The sequence below is a fragment of the Chelon labrosus genome, assembly GCF_963514085.1.
Source record: "Chelon labrosus genome assembly, chromosome: 18".
Classification (NCBI taxonomy): Eukaryota; Metazoa; Chordata; class Actinopteri; order Mugiliformes; family Mugilidae; genus Chelon; species Chelon labrosus.
Genome location: NC_140351.1, coordinates 26,267,860 through 26,283,835, shown reverse-complemented (window position 1 = coordinate 26,283,835; position 15,976 = coordinate 26,267,860). Strand labels below are relative to the sequence as shown.

At 39.4% G+C, this 15,976-nt stretch overlaps 1 protein-coding gene across 1 annotated transcript in view; it reads right to left on the bottom strand.

Annotated features, from left to right (window-relative positions):
• Positions 1-15,976, bottom strand: part of cip2a (cellular inhibitor of PP2A) — a 44,247-nt gene that overhangs the window by 3,927 nt on the left and 24,344 nt on the right. Inside the window, exons 15-20 of the mRNA XM_084565956.1 lie at positions 15,602-15,676; positions 15,250-15,360; positions 8,253-8,449; positions 2,581-2,694; positions 2,426-2,508; positions 2,106-2,245 (exon numbers count right to left, since the gene is read on the bottom strand). Of these exons, the coding sequence (XP_084422082.1) occupies positions 2,106-2,245; positions 2,426-2,508; positions 2,581-2,694; positions 8,253-8,449; positions 15,250-15,360; positions 15,602-15,676 (720 nt within the window). The remainder of the gene's footprint in view (positions 1-2,105; positions 2,246-2,425; positions 2,509-2,580; positions 2,695-8,252; positions 8,450-15,249; positions 15,361-15,601; positions 15,677-15,976) is intronic.

The window sequence follows — 15,976 nt, the reverse complement described above, 5'->3', positions numbered from 1 at the left end:
TCTCATTGACTGAATGACAACTTCTCAGTCATGTTTGACCTTTTTTCTTTATTTTAAACACAAATTATATCTGGCTGCTTTGCTGAAACTCCTGACACAACATCCCTGACCCGTTTCCTTCATCTTATTAGGTCAGTGAATAGCTAAACTGCTAACAGACGCTAACGACTAGCCGTCCACCATAGCTCATGTATGTTAGCGAGCTAGCGGAGCTAACGGAGCTAGCTAGCCGCTACCTTAACGCCGCGGACTCAACCGCGGAGTTAGCCTCGAGCTAACCGCTAGCTAACCGGGATTTAACCGCAGACCCGCGGGAGTTAAACACGAATTAGCCGCGGTGGTTAGCCGTGAGCTAATGCGGAGGCTAGTGGGGTTAGCCGCCGGCTAATTCGCCGCGTTGCTCGCGGGAGCTTATCACAGTAATAATGTTGACGTTTTACAATTTAAAGGGAAGATATTTTTAAATTAAACTGTGTCAAACTGAAAAATATATTATTCCACCACATAAAGTAGGAAACATTTATGGCTTGCAACAACATTAATGACAGTATATATATATAATTGGAGTAATTTAATATATGATGTTTTTAATTAAATAAATAATGAGCTGTTGAACACTCATAAGAGTTATATTAAGTATGTTACATAACATTATTTGACAGGTCTATTTGTCTGCGTATAGTATTCCTCCAGCTGATCCAGACAGACTGCAGTGACGTCCAACGTGAGACGAAGAGCTGGACTCACAGGACAATTTGAAGGTCTTCACTTCATCGCTGATTCCTTGTTACAGCCTGGATGTGTTAAGTTTAATATTGATGTTTTTCTAACTGTAAGACTGTGCCGTGAACTGTTAAACTATTGCTCAGGCAGGAGTAATGAGTTTTATTGTTAAAATTATTATGATTAACGATCAATTATCACGATTTGCTGTTCTTTGTCTGGGGATCCTAGTGAGGACACCCCTCTTAAAGGTGGGGGTGTGACGATCCGTCTCGCTCTCTTCCTTATTTGATGCTGGCTTTCAGGTGGAGCTGGGAGGGGTCTGCTGCCTGTACCTGTCCTTCAGTTTGTAGAAGGCGAAGCATAAAGGACGACCCTTATCAGTGTCTCTCTGTCTCTCAGCCAGACCTACTGCATCCTCCTCATCCTGTTTGGTTTGTTGTACCCTGCATGACATCAAACTCACACCCATCCTGTCAGTAGGAACCAGGCCTTAAATGACTATTTGAGTTGTGCTTTTTGTTATAGCTGCTGCTCATGGTAGTAAAGACATGCTACTTAGTAAAGACATGCTAATTGCTAACATTAGTGGCTAATGCTTTACTACCAAGAGCATCCAGCGTGCTAGCTGCTCATGGTAGTAAAGACATGCTAATTGCTAACATTAGCGGCTAATGCTTGACTGCATGTAAAGACATGCTAATTGCTAACATTTGTGGCTATTTGAGGTGTGCTTTTTCAATACAGAACCCCGGCAACAGCCCACTCGGCACTTCAAAAATTTCCGCGGGAATTTTCTAGTTATTATTATTATTTATGCAACACTGGATGGAACTAAATCTTGTGACACTGCAGAAGCTTATTGAAACTATGCCATAGCGAATGCATGTTGTAATCAAAGCTTAAGGCGAAAGTGTGTGACCTTTTTTTTGGTGGCGACTTTTTTTTTTTTTGGCCAGGCAGTGTATGTGCTAGCTTTAACTTTTGTCAAAATATTCTGGGTGGGAAAGAAGACTCTTTTAGAGGGAAATTATTATATTCTTTTTTTTTTTAATGTATTTAACTAAAAAATGAACTAAAAGGTGAACAGAGGACAAGTATTTTTTCCTGCTCATTTTTTATAAGGCTTTGAAATCAAAATCCTTGAGTGAAGCTAGATTGAAGAAAACATGAAATTTTTTTTAAATTCTCATTTTCCTGGTACTTTGTCCGTTTCGGGCCACATTTATTTTAACTTAAGGTATCAAATTAATGCATAGATAATACTTTCCTCTAATTGCAAAGCAGAGACTGTGTAATAATGAGGAAGTAAACAAACTTTAGACATAACCTGGCTCAGACTAAAAGCAAGCATTTATTTCGTCTAATTCCTTCTTCATTACCTTGATGCTGGCGTCCTTCCTGGCCTGCTCTGTTTTATTTAGCTCCTTCCTCAGAGCATCTACTGTCTTCTCCAGGTCTCTCCTCTCTTGGTCCTTTTCTTTCACCTTCTCCTTTTTGGCCCGCAGTTCAGTCTGCAGACCTGCCACCAACAAAATAAAGCGAAGAATGAATACAAACGAAAGGAAAGGATGAGGTGCTACTGAGAAGTTTCAAAGAACATTAATACTCTGATTAAAGTATTCAGAGAAGAGACAATAAGTATGTAAGGATGTATTTAAAGCAGCACTGAGAAGCTGAATGAGGCAGGTTTCGGACCAACCTGAGATGTCGCTGTTTCTCTTCTGTAGATCTAATTGCAGAGATTTGATTTCTACTTCTCTCTCCTCCATCACCGACACCATCCTAAACAAAAAGTTAGAGTTCACTTCATGCTTTCGGATGTATGTCCTGCATTAAAATGTGTGCGTAGATTACTTGTCTTGTTGCAGTTGGAGTGCTTCATGGTTCTTCCTCAGAGTGTCATTCTGTTTGGTCAGAGAGATGTGAACCATCTGCAGCTCCTTCAGCAGCTGCTCAGTCTCGTTAAACCTAAAAATACAACAAGCTCTTACACACCTAAAGAAACCAAATATGCTTGGACACATATGATAAGGAAGCCTCAGAGTGTATTCACCCCTAAAAGCTCCACAGAATGAACCTTTACAGATAATAATAATAATAATAATAATCAATTTTATTTGTATTGCACTTTACATTTAAAGCAATCTCAAAGTGCTACAGGGCAAACAGTTTAAAAATAATGTAAGTTAAAACAACCAGGGTCAAAAATTAAAATTAAGGTTAAAAAACATAGAAGAAAGAAAAAAATACATTTTAGTTGTAGGCTTTTTTAAAAAGATATGTTTTTAAGTCCTTTTTAAAAGTATCTGTAGTCTGTGAGGCCCTCAGGTGGTCAGGGAGGGCGTTCCACAGCCTGGGGGCAGCAGAAGCAAAGGCCCTATCACCCAGGCTGCAGAGCTTGGTTCTGGGGGTTTGAAGGGTGTTTGAGGTTGCAGACCGGGTGCATGAGGAAGTGTGGGGGGTGAGGAGTTCCTGTAGGTAAAGGGGGGCATTTCCATGAATGCACTGGTGAGTGAGGAGGGAGGGATGATTGATGACACTGGGCAGCAGGATTGTGCGTTTTGGAAAAATATATTACTGTGATCTGGAGGAGAATGTTGCTTTCAAGCCACAGAATTCCTCTCCTATTCGGAGATTAATCATACTATATTTATAAACTGCAAAAAGACTGAAACAACGGTAGAAAGCTTGAAAGGGGTCTTGAAAGTCTAAAATAACAATTCAAATGTCCTAGAATTTTACAGAACAGTTTTCCTCCTTCCCAGCTGCACAACTTTTGTTACAGAGATACAGACATGACTTTACAGGTTTGAAACCTTGCAAATGGTGGTCTGAAAACTGCTGCACAAAAAAAGTTCAGAAATCTTAAAACTTTATTTTTAAATTGCATTATTTGTTTTGTATGGGGTAGCGTAGCCAAGTTCTTAGATTACTCCATAAAATGCATTGTATAACATAGGGTCATTGACTGGATTAACAGACTGGTTGTCTGATAACACACATGTGCCCCTCCGAGTTTCTTTAAAGTAAGGGTACTCTACCAGCACAAAGTCTGTACAACAGTCTCTATGTTTTGGTGCCATTTTGGCTAAAAGACTTATTTTAAGACATTGGAAGACGGATAATGTACCTTCATTTGAAATGTGGATGAGGGAGCTTAGTGATACCCAATGTATGGAGAAACTTAGATATAAAAATGCAGACAGACAGACAATTTTTGATAAAGTATGGGAGCTAGTCTTAAAATACCTGAAGGACTTGAGAGAGACCACTGTCACAATAGGAACAATTTCCTAGGACGACTCTGTGATAATACTGACAGTATTCAGTACCCAGGTTGTGTGGAAGTCCGTCAATTTGTCATTTCCAGTCCAGTTAAGATTGATGATGCTGCTGTGTTTGTTTTTTACTTTATTTTTGTGTAATACAAAAACATGTAAAATTAAAGATGCGAGCAGCGTTGAACAGGCCCTCGCACCCCACGCCCGTCGGGGACCGGCAAGGACGGGGTCACTGCAGTTCTCAGGGGATACACTGGAGTAACAATGCACCGTGGCACGATGCACAGTCTGTGCAATTCAATATTTGTCAGAGCAAATCATCTGTGACAGCTGTAAGTCTTGACTGTTTTGAATGAATTCTCTCTGCGGCATCAAAGTATGTTAAAACAGTTTCTCACACACACAGACACACACACACACACTGACAGACAGCCACCAGAGAGAAATGCTATGGTAAATGGTAAATGGCCTTGCTTTTATATAGCGCTTTTCTACCTATTGGTACTCAAAGCGCTTTACAGTTAGAGACACATCTACCCATTTGCTCACACAAGCACTCACACATTCACACACCAGTGCCACGCACTGGGAGCAACTGGGGGTTCAGTGTCTTGCTCAAGGACACTTCGGCATGTGGCACATGCTAACCCTCTGGTTCGTGGACAACCCGCTCTACCTACTGAGCCACAGCCGCCCCATGTCTGCTATGTCTCCATCTGCTGGACTGTCAACATTTGAAGTGAATCCAATCACTGACAGTAACAGTAGGTCACACTACAAAATAAGAGATTTGCTGTTCTCAATAGGTGGCGCTACAATAATTGTATAATTATTCTCTATGTGGCATCAAAGTATGTTAAAACAGCTTCACACACACACTCACAGACAGCCACCAGAGAGAAATGCCATGGCTGCATCTGCTGGACAAAGTAGCACACTACTTGAAATGATGATGGAATCAGTAAGACAGTGAAAGTCTTGGATGTTTTGAATGTATTCTCTCTGTGGCATCAACAAACAATTGTATAATTATTCTCTCTGTGGCATCAAAGTTAAAACAGCTTCACACACACACTCACAGACAGACAGACAGCCACCAGAGAGAAATGCTATGGCTCCATCTGCTGGACAAAGTAGGACACTACGTGAAATGATGATGGAATCAGTAAGACAGTGAAAGTCTTGGTTGTTTTGAATGTATTCTCTCTGTGGCATCAACAAACAATTGTATAATTATGCTCTCTGTGGCATCAAAGTATGTTAAAACAGCTTCACCAACTATTACAGGTTAAACAACTAGGGATGGCTCGATCCGATACTTAGGATCGGTATCGGCCCGATATTGGTCATAATTTCAGGATCGAACATCGAAAAAAATAACTATAGCCTGTCCAATCTGATACCTAAGCCCAAATGCTCAACTTAACTTAGTGAGACATGCCGTAAACAGAGAGCAGCTGCTGCAAGCGTGTGTAAACAAACAGAACGTAGTGAATTAGCCTAGCGCTCTTATCATGTCAGCTGTGTGGAGTTACTTTGCACGCAAGGAAGAGAAATGTAAAACAGCCGAATGCAACTTGTGCAACGCGAGTGTATCAAGGGGTGGCAGCAGCACTGGACGCAAGTGTTTGTGACAGTTATTTAAAGTTAGCAGTCACTTAAAGCAGCTATATGTCCTATAGCAGGGGTGCCCATTACGTCGATCGCGATCGACCGGTGCGGGTCGATCGCGTGCCATTGGAAAAGAAAAAAATGTTTTAGATGTTAGTCTGGCTTAACAATTATCTGTTGCACCTCCAAAACAAACAGCAAGACAAACGGTCATGTTTATTTATTTTACTTTATATTTGCAACATGCCCTCAGGTCAGCGGCACACATCCACAGCCACGCACAACTTCAACCACAACAACTCAAGACTACCGTCTTTCTTAAAGAGACAGCGCTATTTTTCTAAAGGTGCAGTGCACCAATTTTTCTTGATAAAAATAAAAACAAAGATGGATAGAGCTTTTAACACTGTAGCACCAATCAATATGACTTAGGATAGGTAGATCACTTTGACTTGGTCATTGTAAAAGCAGCTCGCAAGCCAAAAAAATGTGGGCACCCCTGTCCTATAGTCTTCAATGGAACATTGGAACTGAGTCCATTCTATATCTAGTTTGATATGGGTGTTTTACATACAGTTCAACCCCAGGGGTTACATGTGAAAGAAGAAACATTCAAGTTTGCAGTTTGCACTGATTTGAAGTTTAAATAAAGAGCTTATGGCTTGAGGCACATCGTGGGTTATTTTATTTCTTCCCTTAGGGGAGCAGAATATTTGTCACACAGTTTGACCATGGTGTTTTTAGATGTCCATATTAAGCAAAGTACATCTATACAAACTACATGTATTTTATAATACATGTAGTTTGTATAGATGTACTTTGCTTAAGTACAACAGAGGAGAAAAGAAGGTATCAGATTGATATATCCAAGTTGCAGTATCGGTATCGGACATGAAAAGTTGTATCGAGCCATCCCGATAAACAACACACACACACTGGCAGACAGCCACCAGAGAGAAATGCAATGGCTCCATCTGCTGGACAAAGTAGCACACTCCTTGAAATGATGATGGAATCAGTAAGACAGTGAACAATTTCACTTTCACCACCACAACAGGCCCAAAGTTTAACGATTTTCGCAGTAAGTCATCATGATGGCTATTAGTCTGTCCTGACAAAATTTGAAGAGAATCCAATCACCCTGACAGTAACAGCAGGTCACATTATAAACACGGTCCAAAATCAGACATTTCCTGTTCACAATAGGTGGCGTTACTATAATTGTATGAATATTGACATATGCATGTGTGCAGTTAGGCACCAGTAACAATACTGTAAAGTTTGATGCACTTTGGACTGAATTACAGCCCGTTTAATGCAACTTCCTGTTTCATGGCGCGTCATGAAACTTTGAGGGGCCAGAACACCCACGCCACTTCAACGAAAAGTCAATAAACATATGTTTTTATCATCTATCTTTCGACTACCTAATTCCAAATTTTGAAGTCAATCTGATAAGGTTTAATGCCTGATTTACACATGCTACCAAAAAAACTTTTGTCCAACTTTCACTGTTTTATCGAAATAACAGACTTCCTGTTGGGTTTAGAATATGGCTCCAATTGACTTTTTTGTGCATCCTGCTATGTTACATTTATGTGACACATTTCCAGATTTTTAGATGCAACAGGCTTCAGGGGCTGGTCCGTAGATGGCGCTACAGAGCCATTTTGCCACGCCCGTGCTCAAGGCCTTTATACATTAAATTTTTCGGGCAAACTCATTTTCCTGCAAATTTTCAGGACTTTTCGTGCATGTACGACAGTATGAAAACAATAGGGTCCTTGCAACTCTGTTGCATGGCCCCGTTGGGCCCCTGCACTTCGTTGCTCGGGCCCTAATAATAATAATAAACAGTACGAAAACAATAGGGTCCTTGCAACTCCGTTGCATGGCCCCGTTGGGCCCCTGCACTTCGTTGCTTGGGCCCTAATAATAAACAGTACGAAAACAATAGGGTCCTTGCAACTCCGTTGCATGGCCCCGTTGGGCGCCTGCACTTCATTGCTTGGGCCCTAACTATGATTACTTCATAAGTAACATGTATTCTATTCAATGCGCACTTGGCAATAAAAAGAATATGCAAAAAAAAAAAAAAAAGTAGGACTTTTCTGGTAGGGCCAGAGCTGGAGTCCCTGCCAATCAGTGGCAGATGCAAGGACCTTGAACAAAATCCATACCATTATGAATAATGTCCACTACCCTCTACTCGACACCATAGTCAGGCAGAGAAGCTCGTTCAGTGACAGGCTGCTGCCTCTGTCCTGCTCCATGGATAGGTTGAGAAGGTCATTTGTCCCTCAGGGTATACAACTGTACAACACCTCCCTGTGAGAAACCAACTTGACCGTGGTCATTGCGGATACTACTGGGATAAATAAAGTATCACCTAAAGAGCCAAAATCCCCTCATTTTGACTCTCCAGGCATCAAAAGGTGCTGACTGACATACATTTATATCAGTTTCTTAAAACCAATAACTTTTGGCAAAAATGTTGGACAGGAACTACATATTATTTGGTGTTACTTGGGAAACATTTTAAGTGGCAATGAGAGGATCAGTTTTGTGTTTAAGAGATAACATTTTGGATTTATTTTTTTATTAAAAACACTTTTCTCTCCTGCCTTCTCTGACCTATTGAGCAAGGTGTTGTAGGCTCCTTTGAGGGCCTGGTGTTCTTCAGAGTCGTGCTGTAGTCTGGCATTGTGCTGCAGCAGCTCCTCCATGTCAGCCTTAGAGCGCTCCACCTCCAGCACCTGGCTGCTCAGCTCGCCCTGCAGTTCCTCCCGCCGACGCTCAGCGTCCTTTAGCAGAGATCCCAGTTTACGAGTCTGTAGACACACAGGAAGGAAAAAGGAAATCAAATGTTGATTTAGGTTTGTGGCATTCATCATATCAACATTCTACTCAAACAACATTCACAATTTAAATCTGAGAACCTCAATGTGTGACGGTTTTAAGGGCAACTTATTTTATTTTATTTGTGGGGTGCCAGTCAGGACTCAGCCTGATAATTTAAATAAAAGTTTTTTCCTTAGTTAAACCAACACAAAGGATGCATAAATTCAACTCAAACTCATACAACCTTAAATAAAATTAAAACAAACCAAAACACCACTTTGTCCTTTTTCTTTTAAATGTATTTACACAACAAAACAAGAAACAATGTCCACTTCTTTTCAAGTTAAATTCAGTCCCACATAAAACACAAAACACAAAACAATTGTTCTTTGAGTGGTTTACTTTTTCTCTCTTTGTACCCAATGCAAAATTAGTTAGTTTTTAGTTAGTGTTTTATTTTCAACATCCAAAACGAAAAGAAATGAATCCTCCAAGATCCGTCAACCGGAAAAAGAAGAGGAAAAAGAGTCAAAAAAAATATATGGTTAATCCTGCTCACACTTGCCCTTCGTGAATCATCCACAACTTTAGTGAAATTGTTGGTGCACTTATGGTCCGGTTTTGATTTATATCCTTCATGGCACACGATCGCAAAAAAAATTTAACGGGCCCTCGCACCTCACGCTCGTCGGCGACCGGCAAGGACGGGGTCACTGCAGTTCTCAGGGGATACAGAGGAGTAACAATGCACCATGGCACGATAGCTAACAGTTCTCCAATGAGAGGCAAAGTCTTCTTGCTTCAAGGATTTATTTTGTCACTCCCAATTGAAGTTTACTGTAAAACTGAAATACATACAACAAAAGATGATTAAATATAAAATTAAGAATATATCTTAAGTATATCTTACTTCTCTTTACATCTAGTAAAGACTGACAAATACTGTAAATTTATGTACATATACAACTACCCCCCCTCTAAGTTTACCAGTCTATATTTTTATTTTTATTTTATTTTATTGCTCTTTCAGTGTACATTGCACTTATATTGCTTACCTTGTGTGCAAACTACTGTTTACTGTAGTACTTATATATTTTTTTTTTACTACTGGCTGCAGGTAGAACAATACATTTCACTGTGCATTGTACTATGTATAACTGTGCATGTGACAAATAATATATCTATCTATCTATCTATCTATCTATAACAACGAAGAATAATCTCCGCTAGCTTAATGCTAATGTACAATGCGAAACACCATAGACAGGCTAACGGAACTAGCATCGCCATAGCGGCGGCAACATCAAACGACCGCGACCTTATACAAACAGCGGTTACAGCAACACACATAACTATGCATTTATAATACTCACAGACGCACTGCAAAAAACGAAAATCTGTTCTAGTTTAATTTCTTTTTATTCAGTATATTTATTTTGTCACACTAGTTTTTGGGTTTATTTACTCATTAAGGATGGTGATATTTGACTTGTTTCAAGAAAAATTATCTTGAGTTACCTTAATTAGGTAATAAAACTAGTTTTAAGCAGATTTATCTTAAATTACTGTCGGAAAAGTCTGTAGCCATATCAACGACTATGCCTTAAGCACATTTTACTTGTTTCTAGACTTACTAAAACTTGATTTAAGAATGGAGGCCAACTTACTAAGACAAAATGTAAGAATTAAGGGCACACAGAATGAGAGCCCTGCAAACTCTCCTGTGCACATAAACCTGCATCCTAATTGACCTCTTCTCCGTGTCTGATCCTCCTGCTTGCACTTTGGGCATTCTCAATACCACCAACAACCAGCCAGTTCATTACATAAAATTAATGTTTTGGTCTCTGTTTTAATCGCAAGCATTTGTACACCACAACAACATATCAGTGAGTTCATATTTTCTCAAAACATACATCTTGTCATTGAATAATACAGTGTGATACGCACTGTAATGGGGTCATTTCTCTAAATCTATTAACTCTGTTGTCAGTGCAGCATTTGACACAGAAGTTTTGTATGACAGTAAATCTTAAATTCCAGTGTATTGTAGGCTTGATAGTCACAACAAAATATTAATGAATCAACAACAAAAATGATTTTTACAAGTCCAAAAACTGGCAGCCCATCGTTTGAGCCTGTGACCATGAACATCTTCATACTTATGTATTTATTACCATTGAGTGAAATCCAATTTGTAATGATGATATGGTTGAAATTGTCAGTATTTAAGAAATCTGGAGATTTTCAAAAAAGCTTTGAACTTACATATTCTAAATTTGATACTTCGATACAAAAGACAATTCTTTCTCATGAGTAAAAAATGTAATTTGTTGTATTTTGAGTACTTTCTATAACTTTACTCTAGTATACAAGTGATTTACAAATATTCTTGTAGTTTATTTTACAATTCCACAAATTGCAAGAAAATTCTCCTTACGTCCATGTGTCGTGTTAATACGATTTAGTACTGTACTTTCAGAGTATATGCAATGAATACAGAGCAACTGACACAGTGCCATCCAGCCATCCTTCACGATGTCAAATCTTTATCAGAGACGTTTCGGCAGGTGCTGTTTAGCGCGTTAGACTGTTCCATACCAAAAAAAAAAAAAGGGGGGGGGGGGGCAGTCATAATGCAGGCTTTCCCTGCAAGGTATCTAATTGAAACAAACATTTAACTACGGTCATTTAAGTTATTGTCCACTGAGGTCACAGCAATATTACCCCCGTTAGTTGTAAGGCTTATTAAAGTAATTTAATGCACGCTCTATTCAGACCTACTTGGATTCGCCCACTGGCGACCGTATTGTTCAAAAAACCACGTTCGTTAATTTGACGGTAAAGCGGCACAGGAGAAGAACACAGACGGAGCAGAACATTATTTTCAGGTAAGGTACAAAACATCTTATGCATTCCCATGGTCTTAAAAGTTTAGAATGAACCGCCGTTTTTGTTAGTCCAAGTATGTTTAAAAATTAACGGCTTACCCAGTTTCAACTTAGCCAGTGTTAGTTTATGCTAACTAGTGCTAGCTCGTGCATTATTTTATTGGTAATACCCTTTCCCCCAGAATGGATACAAGTAGATACAGTAAAATTGATTTTAAGAATATATTAGTTAGTTTTCGCATTTTCTTCCCTCAACTTGAGTTGATAAGTACCTCGCAGTCCTCTGCTGGTCATTATCATTTTGTAGAAAATTGCCACGTTTTATTTTGTGTCACCATACTTATTGTGTAACTACTCATATAACCGTCTCTAAATGAGGAAAACATGGAAGTGTTTGGTCGCTTCTAAGTTCATCCCTGTTTGGATCCCAATGAATGAATGGTGCTAAGCTAAGCGCTACCATAGTGGCGCCTCGCGCCAGAGCAATCAAGTGCAGCACTGAGGCACATGTCAACACGTCAAGGTTGAGGAAAGAACATAGTCGAATATAGGAAAACAGTGATGACCCCCTACTCTACTCACCAGTTTCAGCTACGAAATTCAGCCAAGCAATGTCTTTAACACCTCTTTGTTTAGTTATTTGAGTATGTATGCTACATGATTCACCATATGTCATGCATGTATGAGCTACTTTACTTAGTTATTCAGATTGATTTATGAATTGCAATGACACGTGTTTTTTTTTTCAAATCCAATAGGAACAATAATAATAATAATAATAATATATTCAACAGAACCACGAATGCCTTTGAGAAGCTAGATGATGTGGCTGTCAGCATTTTCACAGGTAAGAGTGATGACCCTTGTTGATGACTCTCACTGGACTCTTAGTGACCACTCTATTAGAGACAGTCAAGTACCTTGTTATTAGGGTTACTAGGGTATTCATTCATTCATTCATTCATTCATCTTCTGTACCCTCTTATTCCTGTTAAGGGTCGCGGGGGTCTGCTGGAGCCTATCCCAGCTGTCATCGGGCGAGAGGCGGGGTACACCCTGGACTGGTCGCCAGTCTATCGCAGGGCTACTAAGGTATTGTATTTTGGTTTATTTCTGGGCAAATCTCTTTACTCCGCTGTCATATAGATTAGTTAGTGCAATTAAGTGTTGATGTTACTTATTCACTGACATTTTGTGTTTCTGTTTAGCCCACAGAGGACCCGGACACATACCTGACCAGAAAACCACTGTCCACACCCCTCATTTTGGTTTCCCAACAAGAAACTGAATGCTTTCTGTGTGTGGGTATAACTGCAGTCCAGTTCCAAAGAAGTTCCCTCAGCGAAGCTATGCTGTACATGATGGCTTACTACTATGTAAAGTTTGTAATTGCTGTTTTATCAGAATAAAGTTCAGTTTTGCATTCTAATCCTGTGCATTTGACTAATTGTAGATTTCATGGATGCTAGGAACAGGATAATTTCTCTAAACAAGTCTTATATAAGAATTATCTACTTATTATGAGATTTTCAATGTACTTAAACAAGAATCTTCATCTTGTTTTAATCCTCTCTCTGACTTAATTTGAGCAATTTTATCTTACCTTTTACCTAACCTATACTGAAAACAATAATAAATATCTTATAATTAGTCCAAAAATCTTAACAAGAATGCTCAAAACAAGTAGTCCAGGCTTATATTGAGATTTTCAACAGTCTTATTTTCTGGATTTCTTTTTCTTGTTTCAAGAAATCTTAACAAGTGTGATTTATCTTGCTGCACTTGCAGATAATTTTGCTTGTAAAAGGAACATTTTGCTTATTATTGGCTATTTTTTCTTATTTTTCCAAAGTCCCTTTTTGCAGTGCGTATGTTCTCTTAACTCTTTAACGATCGGCAAGGCTGATATTTAGCTGAAAAACGACTTCTTCTCTTGAAACCACTACAATCGCAATCGCCACACTGCCACCCTCAGGTGGAGACGTGCATGCCAGAAGCGGCAGCACAGATAGTCTCGGCTATTTTGAATGTATTCTCTCTGTGGCATCAACAAACATTTGTATAATTATTCTCTCTGTGTCATCAAAGTATGTTAAAACAGCATCACCAATCATTAGAAGTTTAACCAACACACACACACACTGACATTCAGTCACCAGAGAGAAATACTTTGGCTCCATCTGCTGGACAAAGTAGCAAACTACGTGCACTGATGACAGAATCAGTGAGACGGTGAAAAATTTCACTTTCACTACCATCACAGGCCAAAGTTTAACGAAAACTCACAATTTTCGCAGGGAGTGATCAGGAAGCTCATAAGTCTGTCCTGATAAAATTTTAAGAGAATCTAAACATCCTGACAGGAACAGCAGCTCATACAACAGAAAATCAGACATTTCCTGTTCACAATAGGTGGCGCTACAATAATTGTATGAATATTGTCATATGGATGTGTTCAGTTAGGGACCAGTAACAATACTGTAAAGTTTGATGCACTTTGGACTGACTTAAAGCACGTTTAATGCAACTTCCTGTTTCATGGCGCGTCATGAAAATTTGCAGGGGCCAGAAGACCCACGCCACTTTGACGAAAAGTCAATAAACCACCGTCAGGATCGTTTGCCTGGCTTTCAACAACCTATTTCTCAAATTTTGAAGTCAGTCTGATAAGGTTTAATGCCTGATTTACAAACTCTTCCAACACCATTTTTTGTCCAACTTTCACTGTTTTAATCAAAATAGCAGACATCCTGTTGGGTTTAGAATATGGCTCCAATTGACTTTTTTGTGCGTCTAAGTGACATATTTCCAGATTTTTAGACGCTTCAGGGGCTGGCCCGTAGATGGTCCGTAGATGGCGCTACAGAGCCATTTTGCCACGCCCGTGCTCGAGGCCCTGCTACTTTAAAGTTTTCGGGCAAACGAATCTTTCTGCAAATTTTCAGGACTTTTCGTGCCAGTTTAGAGGTCATTTTCATTTTAAAAAGACACAAAATAATAATAATAATAAGAAGAAACAGTACGAAAACAATAGGGTCCTTGCAACTCCGTTGCATGGCCCCGTTGGGCCCCTGCACTTCGTTGCTCGGGCCCTAATAATAATAATAATAATGAACAGTACGAAAACAATAGGGTCCTTGCAACTCCGTTGCATGGCCCCGTTGGGCCCCTGCACTTCGTTGCTCGGACCCTAATAATACACAATACGAACACAATAGGGTCCTTGCAACTCCGTTGCATGGCCCTGTTGGGCCCCTGCACTTCGTTGCTCAGGCCCTAACAAGGGATTAACTACCTCAACTTTAACTTTTTCTCTACACTGCCGCAGTTTGCGGACTACAACGCCGAACGGAGCTGTCGCTCTGACTGTCCGTCGTCGCAGGACTCCGGAAACGCTGCTAGAGGCTGCGTGACGTCTTTTTATAAGGGCCGGCGACGCCAGATGAGGGAGGCATTTTTTTTTTCAGCTCGTTACAAATGGATATCAGGAACTGCTGTTCCTCCCATTATCTGAAACGGGCTTGTTATAATCAATTACAGTGTGGTTTGAACTAAATTCTGGAAATTGATGGCAATCAAAATTAAATCTTTCATGGTAATAAAAGTTGTAATTAAGGCTTATTTTATGATTCATCTCGGGAGTCCTATGAGATCAAAATGATGTATTCAAAGATCTAAAAAGAACAATATATCAAAAAAGAATGTTTGACATTTTAGTTTAAGTGTCTCTAATGATTCATTACTTATTATTTTCCTAAGTCACTGATTTTCTGTTGACCTGCCAATTGCGCAATTAATCTACAAAGGTTAAACTCTGGGTCTCAATGCAGACGTTTGTAAGGAAAAGAATAGAATAACCATATTTATGTAGCCTAAGAAATCCTCTGTGGTTACGTTACCTCGGCCTCAGCCTGAGCTCGCTGGAAGCGGTACTGAGCGATGAGACGGTCAGCTTGAGAAAGAGCCAGGGCTTTTGCCTCCAACAAGTCCTGCAGACGGCTCTCCTTTGACTGATGGAGACACAAAGAAATACAAATTGTCAGAACTCAAAAATCAGTAAAGTCTCATCAGTATGCGTATCGAGTATTAGAAACCAGTTATTGAAATACTTGTGCAAATAAACTAGTAGCTAATTGTACAAATAACCAAAAAGCAGGAGAGATGAGACTTGAAATACAGCTTCATCAGAAATGAATAACTCATTATATACTCACTTATAACTATCAAAATTCATCAGATAAATGTACTCACTGCAAATGCAGACAGCTTTTGTTCATAAACATCGATGATCTCAGACACATGGGAGTTCTTGACCTGATCCTGCAGCTACAAACAACAAACACACAAAAATGAAATACACTGTGAAAACTTAAAATGCAGTTCATTTTAATACCTTATACTCCTATATGAAACTGTAGTTAAAATAGTTTTTTGAACGGCTACACTAGATGTTGCCAATCTTTTTGGCTTGTAAAAAGTTTCTACCACAAAGTATGACTTTAAATAAACAGGAATCACCAGAATGTTGTACTATGTTTTTCATTTCTTTAAAGAGCTAGTAAGACTGTGACAATGTAAACATAACACATGGCCCCATGCACAAGACTTTTATATTTGTACAATGTG